The sequence below is a fragment of the Phaethon aethereus genome (genome assembly GCF_964289735.1).
Source record: "Phaethon aethereus genome assembly, chromosome: 1".
Taxonomy (NCBI): Eukaryota; Metazoa; Chordata; class Aves; order Phaethontiformes; family Phaethontidae; genus Phaethon; species Phaethon aethereus.
Window position 1 is genome coordinate 90,697,074 of NC_138575.1, and position 23,466 is coordinate 90,720,539.

General features: G+C 43.3%; 1 protein-coding gene across 1 annotated transcript; it reads left to right on the plus strand.

Annotated features, from left to right (window-relative positions):
• Positions 1 to 627: 627 nt before the first annotated feature.
• CD58 (CD58 molecule) lies at positions 628 to 18,192 on the plus strand (the record flags this gene model as incomplete). Its single annotated transcript, XM_082005229.1, has 6 exons — positions 628 to 2,228; positions 2,894 to 3,148; positions 12,988 to 13,059; positions 17,461 to 17,529; positions 17,708 to 17,773; positions 18,116 to 18,192. The coding sequence occupies exons 1-6, from the start codon at positions 1,892 to 1,894 to the stop codon at positions 18,190 to 18,192; spliced, it is 876 nt and encodes a 291-aa protein (XP_081861355.1). The 5' UTR covers positions 628 to 1,891.
• Positions 18,193 to 23,466: the final 5,274 nt, after the last annotated feature.

Genomic DNA, 23,466 nt, shown 5'->3' on the forward strand with positions numbered 1-23,466 from the left:
ACAGGATAGAAGACAGAGAAAGGCGGGTGGGTTGTGTTGAAAAGGTGTAGGAGTGATAGCTGAGCCTTGTTTAACCCAGTTTACTTTTCCAGTTCCTGTGCCTGGAAAAGGCCACAGCATAAGTGCATACAACAAGAAATAGAAACTGTAATGGCATGAGAAGAGTACTTACATGGGTAAATTGCAAACTAATTGGATAGTCCATGAGAAGTAAGGCATGGAGAAGATCTTCTGTGTGTGCAGTTCTGTACCCAAGCAGAGAGAAGTGTGTTTCCCATTGCTTGCCTTCAGTCTCCTGTCTGAGAAAGTCTTTGTTTCTATGTCCTAGAAGAACAGGACACTTAGTATGCTGGCGAGCACTGTTCTTTGCTGATGGGATACCTAGTCTTCTTAATGACTGGCCTGGCTGACTTCCTGACTGCTTTCATAAGGAAAGGAGATAGGATGTGGAGCAAGATGGGCTATAGTTTGTTTTCTGGACTCATGTACAGTGAAGTGAAGTGACTTCTTCCTTTGATGTGATAAAGCTGTAGTATCCGCATTGATTTATGAACAGTAGTAAGTTTTCACACAATAATGACATGAGAAGCAAGGGAAGCAGAGAATGGTATAGGGATTGGTGGGTTCTTGACTTGATGCCATTTAGGAACTGAAAAAAAAAATCAAAACCAAAACAAACCCAAAATAGTAGCTGTCCCTTGGGTCCACTTGGATTGAGGAGTAGGCTTCTGAAATACTTCTCTTTCACCATGGACAGTTACTGTTTGAAGGGAAATTTTCCATGGTGCATTTTGGGAATCTTGCCTTAATATGAGACCTCATTTATATCTTAATCATGCCCTTCTTAGCAGTAAAAGTAACCAGAAGTAAAAAGCAACCAGCTACCATGGAGCAGAATCAAGTCCTTAATGTAAGTGTAACTTGAACTCAGTATTAACATGTTTTTGTCTACATCCACATACATATCTGCCATGGCAATAGACTTGTGATTTTTTTTTTAGAGCCTTTCAGAGTGATTTGGAAGTAGGAGGTGATTGAAGCAGGGACACATAGATGCTAATACTTTACAGTATCCCTTCCCCATGGCAGAATTTGGTCTCATCTGTTAGATCAGTAGATCTTTTTTTTTTTTTTTTGCACATGTAGCTGTTTTTAATAAAAACTAGGGAAAACGTCTTATCCCTCTTCTTTTTTTGTTGGTTTTTTTGCTTATTTATATTGAATGCCTTGGTCTTTTTTATCAGAATATGATTGATTCAAAACTGATAGCAGTTAAGGTTTCTGAACAGCTCCCGTTTCTTTCTTGCAGCTCTGCTAGATCTCAGGGATTGGGATGCTATTTCACATACACTGGTTGTGAAATAAACTTGCTTAAGTGACATTTCCAGAGGAAATCCCTAGTATCCCCATGGTTTTCAGAGGAGGTGCTTTGAACCGAGTAGCAGTTTTGTGTCAGAAGTGTGCTTTTTGATAACTCTGTAAATATTAGTGCTGGAAAAATTGCCATTTATTTGCTCAGCAGGAGCTTCAGTCTGGGCATTCTGCAACAAGATGCTGAGATAGATTTTGCTGGTGACAACAATTCTTCGTTTCATCTTTTTCTCCAGACCACGGACAGGAGGCCTAATTCAAGTGAAGAGGGGGAAGGTACTGAGGATAGAGGAGTTTAGAATGGGGAAGAAGATCAGGACAAGTATTCTACCCAGGTCCAGGATGTGAAAATTTGATCCCTTTGTGGTGCCTGTCACATGATTGTGCAGGCAGGCTGGGTTTGGGTAGTTCTTAACTGACACATACCTTACTTAGCAGCATTGTGATGTGCTTCTAACCTATATCTGAATGTATCTGATAGTGCGTACAGCATTAGTGAAGCCATAATTTATAAAAAATCATGAAAGTAACTTTTTTCTTTTTTTTTTCCCCTGTAGCATGCATCCGCTGTGAGGACGTGTTTGGCATCTTGGGAGAAAATTTTACTTTTCCAGTAAAGATAAAACAAAGAATAGTGGAAATTATTTGGACGAAAAACAAGGATAAAGTGGCTGAATGGGAAGGGCAAGCCAAACCGACATACTTTACTTCTCTCCAGAACAGAGGCTTGCTTAACAAGGAGAATGGGTGCTTGGCTATATTTAACTTGGAAAACAATGATGCTGGCACATATGTGTTAGACTACTTGGATTCTGCGAAAAATAGATATGTCTTAACCTTCATACTTGCTGTGTTAGGTAAGTAGTGGAAGAACTGCATAAGGAATTTGTACCACTTTATTCACTTTAAGAAGGCAAGAAGGGGGATTGTTTATTGGTCAGGGAAGCAAACAGAAACAGAGGGGGGGCTGTTCTTTGGCTCTATTGTTAAGTTGCTTAGGCACTTTAAACAAATTTTCAAAGGTGGCATCTAATTTGTGTGCCCGTCATTACTTACCTTGGATGACTTCTGGAACTTGTGTGGATGGCACACTGTGTACTTTCAGGTAGATAACCAAACTCTTTGAGCAAGCTGACCAAGTTATCCCTGGCAGTATGCATCTACTAAAGATGCTCCTGCAGGCATATTATGCATGCTTGAATATCTGTGGCATGATCCTGTGCAGATCTACGCAGTTTCACTAGTAGTCTTTGGGAGATATATTTGACCAGTGTGTATATTAGTCCTGTTGACAATGAACCATGAGGAGTCTCAGACTAGACACTGAAGAACCACAAACAGGGCCACTTCTAGAAATATGTTTCTCTCGTGTGCACATGCATGTGAGCACACATGCACACCTTATACATACACTTCTGTCTATGCACTCTGCTGCTGCTTTTGCTGCTCCAGCCCTTGTCCTGTGTTAAAATTCAAGGCAGTTTAGAACCAAAGTAATACAGAATGTTTTCTCTCCTTTTAGATCCTCCTTCAGAACCTGAATTAAGTTGCAACATCAGTGGTGATAACCTTGTGTTAAAATGTAGAGCAGATTTCCAGAAGCCTCTGAATTACACTTGGAACTTCAGTAGCACACCAGTCACTCATCAGACCCAGGAAGTTGTCATCCCTCAGCAGGATGTTGATGCTTCTGAGACAGCTTCATGTTCCATTAAATTCTCTCAAACAGAAAAGAGCTCTGAAATCTCTTTGACTCAATGCTTTCCAGATAAAAAAGGTAATGAATGGGTCATGTTGTATACGCAAGTCTGAGAAGCTAGGTTGGGAAGCAGCATTGACTTTAAGATTTCTACTGACTTCTTAGGAAGTTGAATTTAAAAAGTAAAAAGCATCAGAAGTCATTTGTCTGCTAAAAGTGTATTAAGGGTAGGTGAAAAGTATGAGGCTGACAGTTTGATTCCCCCCTGGAAAGGTACTTTTTGCAGGAATCTCAACAGAATCAAACCTTCAACTGTGACTTGTAATGAATAATAATAAAGAGGGATGCACACTTAGAAGATTGCTTCTGAACCTTCTGGCCATGTGTAATTAATGCTAATGACTAAGTTATCCTTGGGACAGCAATGTGCCCTGGTGGCCAAGGAGGCCAATGGGCATTAAGAAGAGTGTCACCGGCAGGTTCAGAGAGGTTATCCTCCCCCTCTACTCTGTGCTGGTGAGGCCTCATCTGGAGTATTGTGTCCAGTTCTGGGCTCCTCAGTTCAAGAGAGACAGGGGACTTTTGGAGAGAGTCCAACAGAGGGCTACGAGGATGATTAAGGGGCTGGAACATCTCTCGTATGAGGAAAGGCTGAGAGACCCGGTGCTGTTTAGTCTGGAGAAGAGAAGGCTGAGAGGGGACCTTATCAATATCTATAAATATCTGAAGGGTGGCTGTCAGGAGGATGGAGCCAGTCTCTTTTCAGTAGTGCCCAGTGATAGGACGAGGGACAATGGGCATAAACTGCAGCACAAGAAGTTCCACCTCAGCATGAGGAAAAACGTCTTTACTGTGAGGGTGACGGAGCACTGGCATAGGCTGCCCAGAGAGGTTGTGGAGTCTCCCTCTCTGGAGACCTTCAAAACCTGACTGGGCGCATTCCTGTGCAACCTGCCCTAGGTGATCCTGCTTTGGCAGGGGTGTTGGACCAGATAATCTTCAGAGGTCCCTTCCAATCCCTACCCTTCTGTGATTCTGTGACTATTGTACTCTTTGTACTGCTTTCCATGAACTGGAATGAAAACTATTGAGTAATTTCAAGTGAGTCATCTAGCAGGTGCATGAGTCAATAAGCATACTTCTTTTCCTCCTTCACAGACAGATATAAAAAGGAGAAAAGAGAGTTTTCCTGCTGTTGCTTATTGCTTTGGGACAGCCAAGCTTCTGGTCAGCTTGAGGCTTGCCTTTTTTTTTTTTTTTTTTTTTCTTTAACAGAACACATTTGGAATCATCTGGTGTGTAGGGTGTGTAAGGCAGTCCCTAATTGACAAAATTTCCCACTTCTGTGCAAAAGTAATTTTCATGGTTTACCGGTATAGAATTCTTCCTCCTTCGCTGGAATTATGTGTTAAAGACTTGTAGAAATGAGACATGTGGTGGGTTGACCTTGGCTGGCTCCCAGGTGCCCATCACACTGCTCTGCCACTCCCCCCTCCTCAACAAGGTGGGGGAGAAAATATGACAAAAGCCTCGTGGGTTGAGGTACGGACAGGGAGATCACTTGGCCATTACCATTACAAAACAGACTAGACCTGGGGAAAATTAATTTAATTTATTGCCAATCAAAATCTGAGTAGGATAACAAGAAACAAGAACAAATTTAAAACACCTTACCCCCACCCCTCTCTTCTTCCCAGACTCAACTTCACTCCTGATTTCTCTGCTTCCTCCCTCTGAGCGGTGCAGGGGTTGGGGAATGGGGGTTGTGGTCAGCTCATTACGTATTGTCTCTGCTGCTGCTTCCTCCTCATGCTCTTCCCCTGCTCCAGCATGGGGTTCCACCCAGGGGAGACAGTCCTCTGCGAACTTCTCCAGCATGGTCCTTCCCACAAGCTGCAGTTCTTCACAAACTGCTCCAGCCTGGGTCCCTTCTACAGGGTGCCATCCTTCAGGAACAGACTAGTCCAGTGTGGGTCCCCCATGGGGTCACAGTGCTGCCAGCAAATCTGCTCCACCCTGGGCTCATCTCTCTCCATGGGTTCACAGGTCCTTCCAGGACCCTGCTCCAGCACAGTCTTCCCATGGGGTCACAGCCTCCTTCAGGCATCCCCCTGCTCCGGCGTGGGGTCCTCCCTGGGCTGCAGGTGGAGATCTGCCCTGGCGTGGAGCTCCATGGGCTGCAGGGGCACAGCCAGCGTCACCATGGTCTTCACCATGGGCTGCAGGGGAACATCTGCTCCGGCGCCTGGAGCCCCTCCTCTGTCCCTCCTCCTGCTCTGACCTGGGGTCTGCAGGGCTGTTGCTCTCACGTATTCTCACTCCTCTCTCCCAGCTGCTGTTGCACAGCAGTTTTTACCCTTTCTTAAATATGTCGTCGCAGAGGTGCTACCACTGTTGCTAATGGGCTCAGCTTTGGCCAGTGGTGGGTCCGACTTGGAGCCGACTGGCACTGGCTCTTTCTGACATGACAGCAGCTTCTTGGCCTCTTCTCATAGAAGCCACCCCTGCAGCCTCCCCGCTACCGAAACCTTGCCATGCAGACCCAATGCAAGATACTTGCTGAAATTTCATTTGGTTGAGATTCGGCTCGGCCTTTCATAGGCCAAAAATGGAATAGGCATCGCCTTGCAAGCGGTGACATGCCTCCACTGAGCTAAGGTACTTACATGTAGCTTTCCTGCAGCTGCCTTAGGGTGTTGCTAGTAACTGACTCTGGAGCATTCATTTTTTGAGGTTACCTTTTCAAAAACAAATAGCTATCAAACATACTCAGCATTGTATTTCTACTGAAGTAGTGTATCACACAGTTGCTTTTTAACTAACCGATCATTATTTATTTTATTTTTTTAAAGGAGACGGCTATCACAAAAGGAGCAGAGGTGGTCTTATTGCAGCTTTTGTTCTCTCAATTCTAGCTGTAGGAATAGTAGGATTCCTATGCAAAAGAGGTATGTATGGTAAGCATTTCCTATTTGAGCTTAACATGCTTCCAGATTATGCTGATAGAAGGTTCTGTAGAATTTATAAAAGTTTCTGACCATAGTATGTATTGTAAATACTGTAGTAGAAACAAATACAACTTAGGCAAAGGCTAATAGATTTGAAGGAAATAATATACTGAAGTTTCTTGCACTCAGACACTGGGCTCTGTGTACTGGGAAACACTGTAGTTTGTACATTTCTCTTTCAGACTGTTTCATTTATTGTGTGTTTCTATTTATCAGGTATCTATGGCCTCTGGTTCCTACCTGAGCATGCTTTCATTGCCTTTTTTGAGAGCATCATAAAGCTGCCCTCAAGATCAGATTTATTGTTGGGACAGGCTCATACCAGGGACTGTTGAATACCTTATGCTGAGTCTAATCTGACAACTTGGTGTGCTCAGCTGATACATAGGGACTCCTGTGCCTCCTGTCAGCCTGTAATGCCATCATCTTGGACTTCTAGATTTGTTTCTTGATCCATCCCTATACTGAATTTGAGTATCTTATCTGAATAAGACAGCTTATTCAGGAACGGTAGTTGTAGGCTATCACTGTGTATCTTTTGCTGCCACTTAGGTTAATATGTCAGACTGTATTCTGGCTTGAAAAAGAGGTGCACACCATCTCTTTGCTTTGTGTTTGAGAAAGTCCCAAGCAGGAATACATTGCTTCATCCTAAGAGTGCTCTGCATGGAAAATTCTTGTTGGCTTCCAGGTGGGGTCACCACTTGGGGGTGGCTGCAGGGTGAAGAGCATGGGATGCATCTCCAATCTGGGAAGGACTAATTGATCATACTGTGGCGGGAGGCTCTGATCAGAGTATACATAGATGTATATTGCATGTGGACCTTATGCTTTCCTGATCATTCTCTATTTAGTTTCCGTTGGCATGGAATCATAAAATAAATTAAGTGGGAAGGAATCTCTGGAGGTTTCATCCAGAGGACCAACTTCAAAGCTAGATCAGGTTGCGCAGGGCCTTGTCCAGTCAAACTTTGAATAATTCCAAGGATGGAAATTCCCCAGTCTCTTTCAGCATGTATTCAAGCACTGATTCATCCTTGTGGGGAAGAATATTTTCCTTATTTCTGCTAGGGATTTCCCTTTTGCAACTTGAAGCCATTGCCTTCTGTCTTTTTGTTCTGTACTTCTGAGAGGAGTTTCCTTTGTTTTCTAGGTAAGTTAAGTTAGTTGTAGACTGTAATTAGCCATCCCCTTAGCCTTCTGTTTCTTCAGGCTGAACAAACCCAATTCTCTCAGCACCTCCTTGCACAGCTCCTGCCCCCTAAACATCTTGGTGGACTAGCTGGACTAGCTTCAGAGTGTCAGTGTTTTTTCATGAATTGGGAGCCTAAAACTAGACACAGTACTCGACATTTGGTGTCACAAATACTGAATAGAAGGGAAGAATTATTTCTGTTGATGGGCTGACTACAATTCTGCTAACACAGCCCAGTATCTGGTAGGCTTCTACTGCAAGGGCACATTTCTGACTAATGTTCAGCTTGTGGTCCACCAGGGCTTCCAGGTCCTTTTCTACAGAGCTGGTTTCTAGCCAGGCAAAGATCAGCCTGTGCTGCTCCATGGGGTGATTTCAAGAGGTGCAGGAATTTATGTTTGCCTTTGAACATTACATCTTTGCCAGCACATTCCTCCAGGATGTTGAAGTCCCTCTGAGTGGCAATCCTGCCTTACAGCATATCCCCTGCTCTCCCCAGTCTGATGTCATCTGCAAACTTCCTGAGGGTGCCTTCTGTGCCTTTGTCCACATTGGTGACGTTGAACAACAGTATGCTTGTTATCAACACAGGAAGAATGTCACTGATTACTGGCCATTAGTTAGACTCAAAACAATTCAACTGCTTCCCTTGGAACGGTGAAGATTTGCCCATGCTAGAAAATAAACTTGTTATACCTTGGTAGGATAAGCACTACACAGATATAATCAAACAGAAGATGTGATTTGCTGATTTAAGTACAAGACTCAGAATCATAAATTGCTAAGCTCTGCTTTAGATTTGGTTAGATGTGTTCTGACTTTTTGTTGTTGCAGGAGGCCCATTTTGTTGATCTCTCGCTGATTGTCTTTGCCCCAGAAATGATATTACACTCTTTCTTCTTTCCCCAAGTCAAGTATTCAGTTGCATGTCCTAAGTGAATTTTTTCATTTTGGTTGTGGGGTGATGGGCAGTAGGGGCGACGGAATGGATGGAGGCTGTCAACTAATTTCCAAAGGCACAAAACTTTATTTCTCAGTAATTTCTCCAGGTATTACATTTATTTTGGTGCAGGTAGAACTAAACTTGGAACAGGAAGAGCTGCTCAGAAGAACAGTCTGGTGCATGGCTCAGGTAAGACAACTAGAGTGTCACAAATGTGTGAAAATCAGACTATTGCTTTAATTTGGCTAGTCTTGTAAATGTTTTCTCTGTGGCAGTATAGTCTTTATTGGAGAGGTAAAGGAGTAAGATCAGGCCTTAATTGTTTTACAGAGTGTAGTTATTTTTTCCAGGTCACTAACACATACTTTCTAAAATAAATAAATTTTGTTATTTTATTTGTTTTGTTATTTGTTATAGGAGAGCATCAGCTACTTTGCTCTGTGGACAGCCAAGAACAGCCTAACTCAGACAGAGGTAAGAAACCTGGGGTATAAATGTTTCTAAACATCTGCTGTTGGTTGGAGCAAGGAGTCTGAACTGCTCTTTCCTTTTTTGCAGGGTCTAAGCTTTTTAGTTAGTTTTCAGTGTGTGCACATGTGGCCTCAAGGTCTCAGTTGAGGTCCAATGTTGGATAATCATAGGGAGCTGCACTTAGTGGATGTGTTAATGGGGCTAGAAGAATTACTGACAGTGAATGGCCTGAGATTTGCCTGGTCAGCAGCTCTCTTTGGAGGTGAATTCCACTTCTGACAATGACAAAGGTGGCCTGGCCTCAGGATGAGGGCTGGAAAAGTGCACACTATAGGGCAATCTATCTGTTGGAGAACTTACTCTTTACATTTTAGTTAGGGCTGGTTTATGTGCTGAAATGAGGCTATTTCTTCTATCTCTTTTCGTCTTACCTGCCTGTCCCATTTATATAAAGTTCTTTCAGAAATTTGACTGATTATTTTTCTAAACCCAGAATTCATATTGAGTGCTTAGGGCTGGGCACAAATGTAATACATTACTTATTCCCAATGTCTCTGTGGAAGTTTCTTGCTGGCCTATCTTGGAAATTGGGCAGCTGGCCTTTCTCTCTGTGCATTGAATTTGACTTGGAAAGCTGGTGGTTCCAGTGGGTGGGCTTGATGCTCTGCATGTAGCAGTAGATTTAATGATGACCATTGAAGGTATTATCACATCAGACTGGCAGGAGTTTGCTGTTAGTTTACCTTGGTTATATCTTGAAAATCCATCCCAGGACTGGTGAAAACAGGCATGTTGCTAGTCTGGTGTGCAGACCTCTGGACCTTGGTTTTGGTGCATGCTTACATCCTGTGGTTCAAGTTGTAATTGTCTCCTTTTCTTTCTCTTACCCCTTTCTGTTGTTTCAGGAAAAAATCTGTTAGTGGCACATTTTGATTCACTCTTAGTCCATTTTGCAGGCCTGTCTTCTCCTTATAAGAGTCAAGATGAGGGAAGGAGGCCATAAGTGCAGGAACTTCTTACCTCTTTCCCTAAGTTACCAGTCTGCTTCCCACTCATGATTTCTTTATGTGATACCCTTCTGCAGGCAGTACAGATTCTCAGGGTTGTCTGCATTCCTGTCTTCATGTACAGATCTCCACTTGTGCTTCTGCATTGGTTTTTGTTGAGGGTTTTTTTTGTTTTGTTTTGTTTTACTTAATTTGCAGCAAGATTGCTCAGTTCTCTGGCTTCTGGGTCTGTGTATTGGGGTGTGGGAATCACTCTATACGGTGAGCAGCTAAGGAAGGGGCCAAGTCCTTTAGTCTGTGCTCCTTTCACAAGGGTCAATGAGATTAAGGTGTTCCAGCTTTAATGTGTATGTGTCTTGTTGCCAGGACCACTGTGGTCTGTTCTTACAAACCAAACTAAATCAGCCCCTAGGCAGTCAAGCAGATTAGGGAGAGCCGGGGAAGACTCTTAAAAAATTGTTTGTTGTGGAGGTCACCAGACCAAATACTGTTTCAGTGGGCAATGACCAAAGCTCCTGCCATCAGATACGAGCTCAGTGCCCTGTTGGAGTGTTTTGGCATTGAACCTAATGGTGGCTTCACATGGGATACTCAGTCTGGTATCTTATCACAGCTGCTGGAGTTAGCGTAAGTTTGGAGCAGGATGTTTCTTGGATTACAAACTGCTGTGTCACCTTTGTAGAGATTTTCTGTATGTTTAATTTAATTTCTTAAGTTGTTCTTTAATTTAATTTCTGAAGTTTCTTGTGTTTTTATGGGTTTGGATGTTAAAAAACATGATGAGGTCCTTGGTGATGGGCCTGGAAAAGGTGCCACAGGTAGGGAGGCAGCACTATGAAAGCAGAGTTTTGGGGTTTTTTTATTGTTGGTTTTGTTTGGCTTTTTTCCCTCCCGTTCTATCCCCCTTGCTGCAGCATGTCAAAGTCTTATGAACTTTTCAGCAGGATTTTGAATAAAGAACTTAATTTTTCTTCTGATATTTTCATACATTTGTTAAAGCTGTTTTCTAGCCCACGGTTCAGAGAACACTGAAGTCTGTGGGTGGAACTGAAGGTGAAAAAGACTATGGATGGAATTGAAGGTGAAAAAAGGAGAAGGATGGGAAGAAAAAAAAAACACAAACCTTTTGTTACTGCTCTTAAATTTACTTTAGAATGGCCCAGGTTTCTATTGGAGATTCTTTAAGGTCTGTGAAGAGAAAAGGTTTAAAGTTGCAGTGTTAAATCAATGCGTAGATGAAGAAGAAAGGGAGTTTTGGATTCTCCTCTTAGCTGTCTCTGGCTTTTTATGGCAAATCTGTGCAGCTTTATTACCTTAAGTAAACTCACTTCAGAAAGATTTTGTAAAGCTGTAGGCATAAGTATAGATAAGTTGGTTATGGTCTGGGACCTTAAGTGGTTTCTGGAGGGAAGTTGAAGTTGAAATTAATTGTGAGTCCTTCAATAAAGTGGCATAACATACTGATTCTCAGGAGTATCTGCTGAAAGTGTTATAGTGAATGAAACTGTCACTTTACGGCTGAGTTGCGTATTTCTCAGACTATTGTGTTACCTCCATACACATATCTAAAAAGGATTTCTGTTTGCTTGCAGCTACATCTTCACAGGCTGTTGATTATGAGAATGAAAAGCCTGAAGCAGGTAACAAGTGGGATGATGCCCTAAAACAGGGGAACATGAAGGAGGGAATTAGGGAGTTAATTTTGCATGTAGCCTTTCGCAGTCCAAAACATATTAGCATGTTCTCAGTGTAGAGATTACCATTCCCCTGTTGGCCTAGAAAGACCTGTTGCCTTAGGAACAGTGAATGTTGATGGGTAGATCACTAGATAAGAAGTCAAAAAGACATGGATCCTTGTGTTTGTTAAATAACACTGAGCAAATACCTTCTTGGGGCTTCAGCTTCCTCCGTGATCTGATGAGAATGATGCTGCATGCTGTGTTTGCAAATTACTTCATCTGTAGAAAGAAGAACTAAGCATGTATGAAGGAAGACCTTTTTATAGTAAATAAGCAAATTACCCTTTTGTCTAATGTTACCTTTTATTTGCATGCAAAAGAGTGCAAGAATATTTTTATAGTATGTCATCATAGGTAGGTGATCTTTGCTTTCTGCCAGAAAGAAACCCTCATGCACGACCTGAGATAATTAAATGCTACTGCTTCAAACCTTTGTTTGTATTGATGGCAAATAGTCTGAGCCTCAACACACCGATTTAGAGATGGGATGCTTACAAGCTTGCAAAATGCTAATTTGGAAGATACAGCAGGCTTCTTTCCTTAGAGAAGCACCATTTCTGGATGCAGTATCTTCCTCTTGCTTTATGATCTAGGAAGATCTTTTGACTGCATTCATCAGGCAGCTAAGCAGAGCCCCAGTTTTGTTTTCTTAGTATAGCCAGTGTAAATTTCAAGGAAATTCTGGGATCTGTATTTTTTTTCTAGAAGCACTTTTAACTCCAGAGGGATAGTGGAATATGCACACTATAGTTCAAGTCAGAAAAATAGGTTTTTTTCCCTAGGCTGTTGCACTGATAATTCATTCACTCACTAACTTTTCCACCATTTTCTACAAGTAGCTGATAATAACAGGGTTGGAGAAGGCAGAAGTTTTTCTTGATTAAGGGAAAAATCAATAACAATGACAATAAGGAAGAGGAAACCCAGAAGCCTGTGGGTTTTGCTGCTTATTCTTCCTGCATGAATTGTAATGGGCATAGAAAAGCTTTCCTCATCTGAAGAAATTGGAGTTGTGTAGCTGATGGCAAAGGTGGGGTGCACTGTGGGATTGTCTTACCACTTGTGTAACTATTTCCACATACGTAGACATGGGTATAGGAGAAGGAGGTTTATTTTATGCGTGTCTTATGGAAGAAAGGAGGGAAATGCACAGTTTCAGGCAAAAGAGAATCAGGTCCTTAGATAAAGGTCTGTTTGGACACTAGAGAAACAAAATAAAATACTTTATTTTGTTGCAGTATAGAGTGGGAACATCAGGAAGGGGAGTCAATGCACCTTTGCGCAGTACATCCTGCAGCATCTAGGTAGCATGCAGTCACTGCTGTTCAGATGGGAAACGGTGGGCAAGGCTATGATGTTCTCTGAAGTGCATGTACAAAGCAATTTTAAATATTCTACCAGCTTCTGCTGGTAGGACAGCAGTACGTAACAATTGCAGAGGAGAAGGTGTGCTGCTGAGCTGTGGACAGCAGAGCAATAACCTGTGCTGGTGTAGGGAAGAAGCAATGGAGTGTGCTCCTGAGGGTCTGTAGCTCATCTCTGATCTCTTTTCAGACAAAGAATTGAAGAAGGAGGACAATGCCCTGAAAGACAAGCAGACAGTTAACAATGGTGTAAATCAGGAAGGTAAGTGCCTGTTCTATGGAGCAGTCAGTGGTAATGACCCAGTGAGCAAACTGGCCAGGATTCCTTGGAGTTGAAGGCTGAGAGTGACTTCTGTGTAATGCCTCTCAGTGGAGGTATTGGAGGGGATTGTGCCATGAATGCTGAATGCCTGTTTGCTGTGCAGAAGTTTCAGGAGTAGAGTTAACCAGCTTTCAGGCTGTAGTTAAAGGCAGAGCAACTGTTGCGTTTTTATCACCCTTGGAAATAACACCAGCAGAGCGTACAGACTTGAGGGATATGTGTTTTGGGGTTTAAAAAAATAAATTAAAAAAAATAATCCCAGTCAGAGTGAGATGAGAATACTGGTCAAATGGCAGTCCCTGCTGAGGTGCTGGCTTCTGGTCTTCTGCTTAATGCTGCCTGTTGAAACCCCTGAGCACTGCGGAATGGCACTGGAGACGAGAGGGAGGACCTGTAGACAGCGCAGGAAAAGTGGTCACCGAGTGAGATGTGGGAGACAAATCTGAGTGGAGAGAGGCCTTGAGCAACCTGATCTGGTTGGAGATGTCCCTTTTCACTGCAGGGAGGTTGGACTAGATGACCTTAAAAGGTCCTTTCCAACCCAAAGATTTATGATCTCTGCAAGGGGGCCTCCATTACCCCAGTGTGTGCACATGAAGCACTTAAGTGAGGATCAAGAGTTGATGTGATCAAGAGGAAGCTTTGCCAAGAGGAAGCTTGGTTTGGAGAGATTGCTGCTCTATGAAATGGAATCATGCTGTCCTTCATTATCTCTGGTGGAAGACAGTACTCTGTATGTGTGTGTCTGTCTTTAACTTCCCTGACATCTGCTGGAAAGGCAACACAGCAATTCAAGCAGTCAGGAAGATTTCTGGGCAATGTCAGGGACAACTTCTTCACACAGGCTACCAGATGCATCAGCAAGGGCTTATGTGCAGCAGCTCTCTGCTGCTCACTAACAGAGAAGGGCTGGATGGGGATGTGGTCACGAATGGCTGCCTTGGCTGTAGTGACCAAGCTCCAAGTCCTGAGAGGAGTGAGGAAGGGAAGCGTCAGAGTCCAGGCCCTGCGCTTTCAGAGAACAAATTTCCACTTATTCAGCAAAATGGCAGGCAGGATCTCATGAGAGACAGTTCCGAAGAGCAAAGGAGCTCAAGAGAGCCATCAGGCCCTTAAGGAGGACTTTCTCCAGGCGTGAACACAGGCCATCCCGATGGTCAGGAAAACAGGCAGGCAAATTAGAAGATCAGCTTGGCTAAGCAGGGAGCTCCTGACGGGGCTCCAGTGCAAGAATTGCTTATACTGTATGTGGAGGCAGGGATAGGCTAGAATGGAGGAATTCAGGAACACTGCCTGGGCAGGTAAGGATGGCATCAGAAAAGCCAATGCTTAGGGAGGCTTGAAACTACTATGGAATCACCAGGATAATGAGAGCAGCTTATGCTGCTATCTGTAAAAGAATAAACGAGGAAAATGTTGCTGAACAGGGTGTTGTGTCAGTTATATCTGATGATGATGAGCTATAGGCTACATGAGCAGACAGTGCAGTGGACTGAAAACTGTCTGAATGGCTGAGATCAGAGGGTTATGATCACTGGTATGAATTCTATTTGGAGGCCAATATCTAGTGGTATGTCCCAGGAGTTAATACTGGGTCCAGTCCTCTTTAACGTCTTCATTAATAATCTGAGTGATGGGGCAGAGTATGCCTTCAGCAAGTTTACTGATGATACAAAACTGAAAGGAGTGGCTGACACACCGAAGGCATGTGTTGCCATCTAGAGGGACCTCAACAGGCTGAAGAAGTGTGCTGGCAGGAACCTCATGCAGTTCAACAAAAGGAAATGCAAAATCCTGCACCTGGGGAGGGATAACCCCATGCACTGGTATATGCTGGGGGCCAATCAGCTGGAAAAGCAACTTTTCAGTAAAGAACCTGGGGGTCCTGGAGAACAAAAAGAAGAGCACGAGCCAGCAATGTGCCCTTGCAACAAAGGTGGCTCTTGGTGTCCCGGGCTGCGTTAGGAGGAATGTTGCCAGCAGTGCGAGGGAGGTGATCCTTCTCCTCTTAATCAGCACTGGTGAGGTCACACCTGGAGTCCTGTTCTGGGCTCCCCAGTACAAGGGACATATATAGCTACTGGAGAGAACCCAGCAAAAGGCCATGAAGATGGTTGGACCTGAACATGGTCCTGGACAGCCTGCTGTCGTTCAACCTGCTTGAGCAGGGGCATAGGACAAGATGACTTCTAAGGTTCCCTTCCAATCTCAAACTTGTGTTATTGTGTGATATAATCTCTTATATGAGGAAAGGCTGAGAGAGCTGGCATTGTTCAGTCTGGAGAAGAGAAGGCTCAGGGGGATTTCATCAATGTGTATAAATACCTGATGGGAGCAAATGAAAAAGAGGGAGCCAGGCTCTTCTCAGTGAGTGCCCAGTGACAGGTCAGGAGGCAATGGGCTCCATCTAAAATGTAAGAGGATCCATCTGAATATTGGGAAACACTTTTTTACTGCAAGAATGACTGAGCATTGGAACACATTGCCCAGAGAAGTTGTGGAGTTTCCATTCCTGGAGATATTAAAAAGCTGTCTGGATGTGGTCCTGGGCAGCCTTCTCTAGGTTCATCTACTTGAGCAGGGGGTTGGACAAGATGACTTCCAGAGGCTCCTTCCAACATCAACCATTATCTGATTCTCTAATATCAGATACAGATAAGGCTGAATACCAAGTGCTACCTTTGCCTCTATCTTGACAGTGTCTGTGGTGTTTTTGCCTAGAGGCAGGTTCGGGGAGGAAGGGATCTGCTACTAATGGAAGAGGATCAGATCAGGGATTTCTGGAGAAACCTTGGCCCAAACTAGTCCATGGGATTTGATACAAGGGTTGCTACAAGAGCTGACAGATGTCATTGTGAGGATGTTCTTTATCACCTTCAAAAGTCATGTTGGGGGAAATCTGTGACAACTGGAAGAAGGGAAACATTGCAGCTATTTTCTAAAAACACTAAAAGGTCCGCCTGTGGAACTACAAGTCCGTCAGGCTCACTTTCATCCCTGGGAGAATCATGGGGCAAGTCTTCTTGGAACATGTTTCTGGTTACAGAAGAAAGATCGTGATTGGGAGTAAGCATAAATTGCAGTTGACCAAGTTGAGAACCTTTTCTGGATGAAATGACTAGATCTGCAGATGAGGAGAGAACAATGGGTATCATATACATTGACTTTAGCAAGGTTTTTTATGCAGTGTTCCTCAGCATTGTTGGAGTCCTAAGTTGGGATGGCCTAGTCTGGATGAATGTCTATCTACATGGGTAGAAAACTTGCTAGATTATGAAGCTTGCAGATAGTGGTTAATGGGTTGTACTCCACATGGATGCCGGTGGCAGGTAGAGTACTGCAGATGTCTTTTTTTTTTTTTGTGACCTGGATAAGGGAGAGAAAACAGTGTCATTGAGTTTATAGATGACAGCAAGATGTGGAGTGCAGTCAATCTGTATGAGGGCAGGTTTGTTGTTCAGAGGGAGCTGGAGGGGTAGAGGCCTGCATGAACCTCATGAAATTCTACAGGGGCCATGCAGAGTCCTGCACCTGGATGGACCAACACCCTGCGCTCATGCAGGCTGGGGACTGACTGGCAGGGGAGCAGCTCTACTGAAAAGTACCTGCGAGTCCTTATGGACAGTACACTATGAGTCAACAGTGGTCTCTGGCAGCAAAGGCGGCTGACATCATCCTAGGCTGTTTTAAGGAGTGCTTAAGCCAGTGGATTGAAGGAAGTGGTTATTTTCCACAACTTGGCACTTGTTAGATGACATGTAGAGTATTACATCTAGTTTGTGACCCACCCAGTGCTGGAAAAGTGCTGATAAATTTGAGCAAGTTCAGTAGAGTGCCACCAACATGGTCAGGGACTGGAGCATAACCAACCCCGGAGGAGAGCAGGCTTTCAGGGTACCTAAGAGCACCTGCCAATACCTAGGGGGATATCCATAAGAAGGCTGAGCCTGAATGTTTACTGAGGTATATTAGCGGGCTATCAAGCTGATGATCCTAGATAGAAGCAGAGGAGATTCTGTGTGGATATGAGGAAGAAGATTTCTGCCTCTAAGCATAGCTAATCACTAGGACAGGCTGCATGGAGTCATTGTGTAGTTTCTTCCCTTGGAGGTTTTTAAGACCTGACTGGAGAAAGTCCTGAGTGACCTGTCTAGAATTCAGTGTTGCCCTTTCATTGAGGAGGGTGTTGGGTTAGAGACCTCCTGGTGAACCTGAGTGATTCTGTGTGTCTTATGAATTGTAGCTGGTGATTCATCTCTAAGCAATGATTGATACCACTGTGAAGTTAAGCAGTGAGATATATTCCAGAGGACTGTAACTCTCCTGTGATCTCTTTTTCAGAATTCTCTGCCATGCAGAACAGCACCCTGACATCAAAGTGTGCAGTTGACCATAGTGTAACTGAGGGAGGTGAGTGCCTGTTCTGTGGTGGGGAGCTGTCCTGGGGAAAAGGCATTGGCTTTTTGGTGTTAGTTGATGATGTTGGCAGTGTGTTGAGTTGTAGCTAGTAACTCATTCTTATGCAATAGCCAGTATTTTGAAGCTGAGCAAGGCTGGGGACTGTACTTGTCTTCTGATCTCTCTTCAGACATCTTTAAGGAGAAAAGCAGCTTGCTGGCCAAGCATGCAGATGACCATGGCATAAATGAAGGAGGTAAGTAGCTGTGCTGTGGAGCAGTTTTTGTTTGTTGTGACTTTTGCCTAACGCTTCTTGATGTGAAGTTATGGGTGGCACCATGCGCGCTGGAGTGTCTTCTGTGCTTGGCCTTTGCAGGGTCTAGAAGGGATCATGAGGACTGTTCAGAGTTGGGTATGGAGGAGGGAGGGGAGTTGTTGTATGATGGCCCCATGGTGATGGGGGGTGTTGGTCAGGGCTATTATTGATGCTGAACAAATACTCACCTGTCAGTCAGATTACTTTCGATCCATCTGGGCCAGAGAGAGGGGAGTGTTGTGAGCTCCAGGATTGTCTGAGTATTGCCTGTTGTCCTTGCAGAAGTGACCCAGGATGCAGAACGTGGAAATGGGGAGCACCAAAGCAACTCTCCCAGCTGCAGTAAAGAAGGTATGTGAGGGTGAAGCTCCCCGCATCTTGGGGGAGTGTGCAGACTGGCACAGAGGCTGGGGGTGGCAGTGCTGGGCCAGACTGTGTATGACCCTGACCCTTTTTTGCTCAAGTAAAAAACAGGGTGAAAATTATTAGGAGGGAAGGGGAGGTGGGTGTGGTGGGCACACGCATGTGTGATGTGTGCTAAGGAATCAGAGGTTTGTGACTGAAGTTTTCAGAAGACTGGCCAATTTAGCCAGTTTAAAACAGTAGGATTAAATGTTACTAACATTCATTAATAATACACCTCTTGCTCATTCTTACACTTTTATTTTATTCCATGCCTTAACAAGTGATAAAGGCTTATTGTGGCTGAGGTGTCAGTAAGGCAGTATGTTTTTGTGTCAGTATATTTGTGAACTGCAATTCTACCTTGTTAGTTATGAATGCTGTTGAACATCATATCAAAGTAGAGAGATATTGTGTAATGCTGAAGGTTTTTTTATTGCTTAGGTGTGCAGCTATGTTTTCTTTGGTCACAAAAAACGCAGACTGTACTTAATTTGTGATTTTCTTCTGGTTTGTTGTTTTTTAAACCTACATGGACATGGTGGGGAAGCTCTTCTAAATAAACAGACCAGTGGGCCTGAGGGCTGACACATGGAATGAGAAAACTGATTATTACCCTGTATGGGAAAACAGTTGATCAATACTACATCTTATGGATATTAGTGAAATTCAGGCTTCAATGATGCAGTGTTTTGCAACAATTGTTTCATATTCCATGAATTAGTTAGAACCTTTACTCAGTCAGCAGTTCTGTATGCTGCATTTAATATGGGGGCATAACAGGCCTCCATTTACCTATCTCCAAAGCTGTTTTGCCTTCTCTGTCTGTTTTCTATGGTATGTGTGCAGACCAGAGCAGTCACACAGCTGCTTCTTGGAGTACATCAACATGGAGAGTATCAAGACTCAGATTAGTCATGTCCCAAATCTGGTAACAGAAGAATATAAGGGCTAACCTTTAATAAACTGCACAGGTAAGATCTTACATTGGTCTATTTGCCATACAGACCAGAATACTGTTTCTGTAGAATTTTTCTGAAGTAGAGAAAGCCTATGGGGTGCTAACTGGTTTCACTCTTGTTGCTAATTAGTTTCACACTGTGATTCCCAAGAAGTATTAAAGATCATAGGTTTGGAGTGGAGATAATTGACCTTTAGCTTATAGTGAAAAGTCTTAATGAGTCATCTAAATCTGGCAAAGAACGCAAAAAGGTCAAGCCCTTGCTAAGAGAGCAATTACTACACTCTAAGACTGGCTTCCAAAGCACTGGTAGTATTGCAGAAAACCCTGCTGAACACTTACCTGTAGAAAATCCAAAGTTCCTATCCGTGAAACAGGAGGGTTCCAAGCAGAATATTTGAAGGCATAGCATAGTGCTATATCTTAAAGTCTTTGGTCTTCGTGACAGCCAGGTGGTCGAGGTAGAAGTAACTTCACCAACCTAGCAGATTCAGTGGCAGCATGGAGAAGTGAAATTGGCTGCCATCAATAATCCTGAACTTCTCAATTACCAAGGGATATAGTTGAAGTGCATGACCTGCTTAGAAAGAATTTCACTGGAGTTGTGTAAGATTTTCAGAAGTAAAACTGTAGCTAAACATGTGATAAAACTTTCTCATTGCTGGTTTGTCTGCAAAGCTTACACACATTAAGATGATAACTGAGAACCGTTGCTGAACTCTGAATTCATCTAATGAGGGCAATCAATTTACCTGGGTTTGAGAGACTTGCTGAAATTTACTGTCGTTCAAGCATGCTTTACTCTGACTCTAGGGAGTCTGTTTTTCCTGCTGGATGGGCGAAAATTGTTCCATGTAGACTATATTTTTTAGGATGGCTTGAACAAATCTGGCCACTTACTATCACTAAAAGTGGGGGTCTTGCTCTTTGGACCAGCTCTGATGTTCATTGCATCCCTCTGTGAGCCAGTTTAACCTCCTCAAGTAACCCGAAACCGACCCAGCAGAAAAATCTGGGTGGTCTTCTGCTGGACTAATAGGTTAAATCCGATCATAAAGACCTTTGATAAGCACTGGGCTGACATACTGGAGGTATGGTCAGGTAGGTTCAAAGGGAGAAGGAAGGGCAGGAGACAGGGAACGGGGCCGGGGAGGGTGGGGTCTGTTACCGTGATAACAGGACAGGCTGAGATGTGCGCGTGAAGTAAGCGTTGCATGAAGCTGTTACTTTCTCACACCATAAAGCTTTGCTGCGCTTTGAGTATGCTGTAGAACAGCCATAGTTTAACTGAGAATGGGCCTGGTGGTAGAAGGCGTGAGGTGGTTTCCCAGAGCTGAAGCCTTTGACAGTGCTGGCTGTTCTACATAGAACATAGCTAGTTAAAAAGTATTTGACAAATAAAACATCTGTGAAGAAATAAAGCTTTGGAGGGATGTGAAATTAGGTCAGATATAGCAAATAAACTGAGTGAGGGAAGAAAGGAATGGATGGAAAAAACTGTTTTGCTATTTGTGACATAAAAGAGGTGACCTCATCACAGTCTACAACTTCCTGAAGGGGGGCAGTGGAGCGGGACGTGCTGATATCTTCTCTCTGGTGACCAGTGATAGGACATGAGGAAATGGAATGAAACTGTGCCAGGGGAAGTTCATACTGGACATTAGGAACAGGCTGTTCACTGAGAGTGTGGTCGGTCACTGGAACAGGCTCCCCAGGGAAATAAGTGGTCACAGCACCAAGCCTGTCAGAGTTCAAGGAATGTCTGGACAACGCTCTTATGGTTTAGTTTTAGGTAGTTGTGTGAGGAGCAGGGGGTTGGGCTCAATGGTCTGTGTGGGTCCCTTCCAACTTGAGATATCCTATAATTCTATGAAAGGGTTTTTTCCCAAATTTGTTAACTGAGTCACCAGAAACTTCCTGTTTTGAAATTGGACTTAAATTTTTAAAAAGAAAATTTAAAAAGCTTTTAGAAAATGTGTACTATAAGCTGGTGGGTATCAAAGTGTTTTTGTTTGGTAAGAAATGAAGTTTTTGGATTGACTGACTTTCCTCAAAAGAAAAGGACAAATGTTGTTTTGTCTGTCATATAGCCCTTAGTTAAGTGGTATAACTATGGGCATTTCATACTGATTTCTGCTTTTTGTGTTGTAGATCAGTGGTCTCCAAACTTTTTTGATTGTACACCCCATGAGTAAAATATTTTGGACGTACACACACAATTTATGTATATTTATTTATAAGTTATATACATGTGCTACCGTACTCAAGTATTATGTGCATTATAAAACGTATACAAAAATGGAAATTAAAAAAGGATAAGGATTAAGTAAACAGTATTTTAATTTTCTACTTTTAGTAATGGTCCAAAATATTTTCTTCCTGCACCACAATGGCTTGCCTTGCGCATACCCCACTTCGGAGACCTCTGATGCAGATAATCCATTTGAAGATTCTCAAAATGCACAGGAATGTGGAAGCTAGGGGCACCTGACTGCTGCAGAGTTTTCTGTTCTGCCAGATTTCATTCTTCTGTTGAATTACCAGACAAGCAATCACATTCAGATATTTGCTGAAGACAATGTTGAAAAGAGGAAAAAAATCTCCAGATGTGGGAAAACATGGATGAGTGGAAGGGTGGGAGGGAGTTAGGACTGAGTATAAGAAACCTGATTCTGTGATGTAGAAGAAACTGCCAATGAAATGGTCATGAAACAAGGAAACAAACTTGAAACAGGGCTGTATAGCTGGAGAGGAAACTGTGGTATCTTGTAATAACTGAGTCAGATCCTGTTGGTTGCCAAGGAGTAATGCTGAAGACCAAATTAATTAAGTCAGTGCATTATTCATGGCCTGTGTGACGTGCTGCTTTGCAAGGGCTACTTGGCTAAACTGTGCTCCTACATCATGGTTAAAGGTTTAGCATCTGAGGTAGTTACGTTGTTACATCATGTCAAGACATCAGATGTAGCTGTGCTTTCTTTGGTGCTGTTTGCAAGCTGTGTGGGGCTAGAATATTTTGCATGTTCTGTGGGGAGTGTGAAACCTGATCCTTATCACCACAGCTATAAAATGAGAGGAGAACACTAATTTCATATTCGGGCCCTCTCACTGCATAGACACAAGCAAATAGCAGCCCCCTGCCCTGGTCCAGGCTGGCTTCTCGATCACGTTCTTCAGTCTTGTCATCAAGCTGGCGTAAGTCAGCCATAGGTAAAGCAGTAAACCTGCTTGGATTTTAAGGATACAAATCACAAAAATACTTCAGGCCTATCCAGGAACTTTGTGAGAACCAGACTAGGGACATTTTTCTTTTTCGTATTGTCTACAGACGTGTCACCATATGCCGCTCTCCTAGACTGTCTCATGGCATCTTATCCTAGGTTGGAGTGATGCTGAGCTAGAGACTGGTGGAAGGGAGGGATAATGCTATCAAAATAGGAGCAATGACATAGTGCCTTGGTATATCCAGTTGGTTCCCCTTATACCGTTGCTCTGTGTGCACCAAGATGGAAACATCGGCGTAAGTGGGACTTGTATATGCTTTATTGGAAATCAGCCTGGTTAGAGGTTGATACATGTTGCATGCAGTGAGTTAGGGCGTGTAGTCTCGAACTTGCTGGGTTCTAACTTCCTGTGGTGTAACTTCCCTTTGCCTTCAGTTTCCTTGCTTGTCAAATAAGAACTCTGTTTGCAGTCCGCAAAAGAGAAAACTCCAAGAACACCTGACGTTACTGTGTGGAAGAAATATCAGCAGCCTCACATGCATGTGTGGTGCACAGCTGATACTAAGATTATAGACCTGCACCTTTGCATAAAAATGGTGTCTTAAGTGCCTAGTTACGTGATCAAAAGTCATGGAGTCAGAACAACCTCACAGGTTACCAGCTGCTTAGCAGGTGGCTGGTAGTAAGTGATAAATTTTCTTAACCTCCTCAGTTGCAGAGGAATATGTCTAACCACAAACAGATAATTTGGGTAAAACAGCTAGTGACTATCGGATACCATGGGTCACATAGCTGCTGTAACTGGATTATTTTGGATCATGTGATGATATCTTCATTCATCTTCATGCTTTATTAGTATTTAAAGCCTGCAGTATTCTTGTATAACTAGTTCAATTTCCAGAAGAGAAGACATAATAATTTACCTGTGTGCTTTTCTTTTTATTTTGCTTCAGATCTTAAATCATAAGCAAATAACTGCTTTGTGGACCAAACAATAATGGAAGAGAAGCAGTGGAATTCAACAGTGAAGGAGCTGCTGTCTTTTC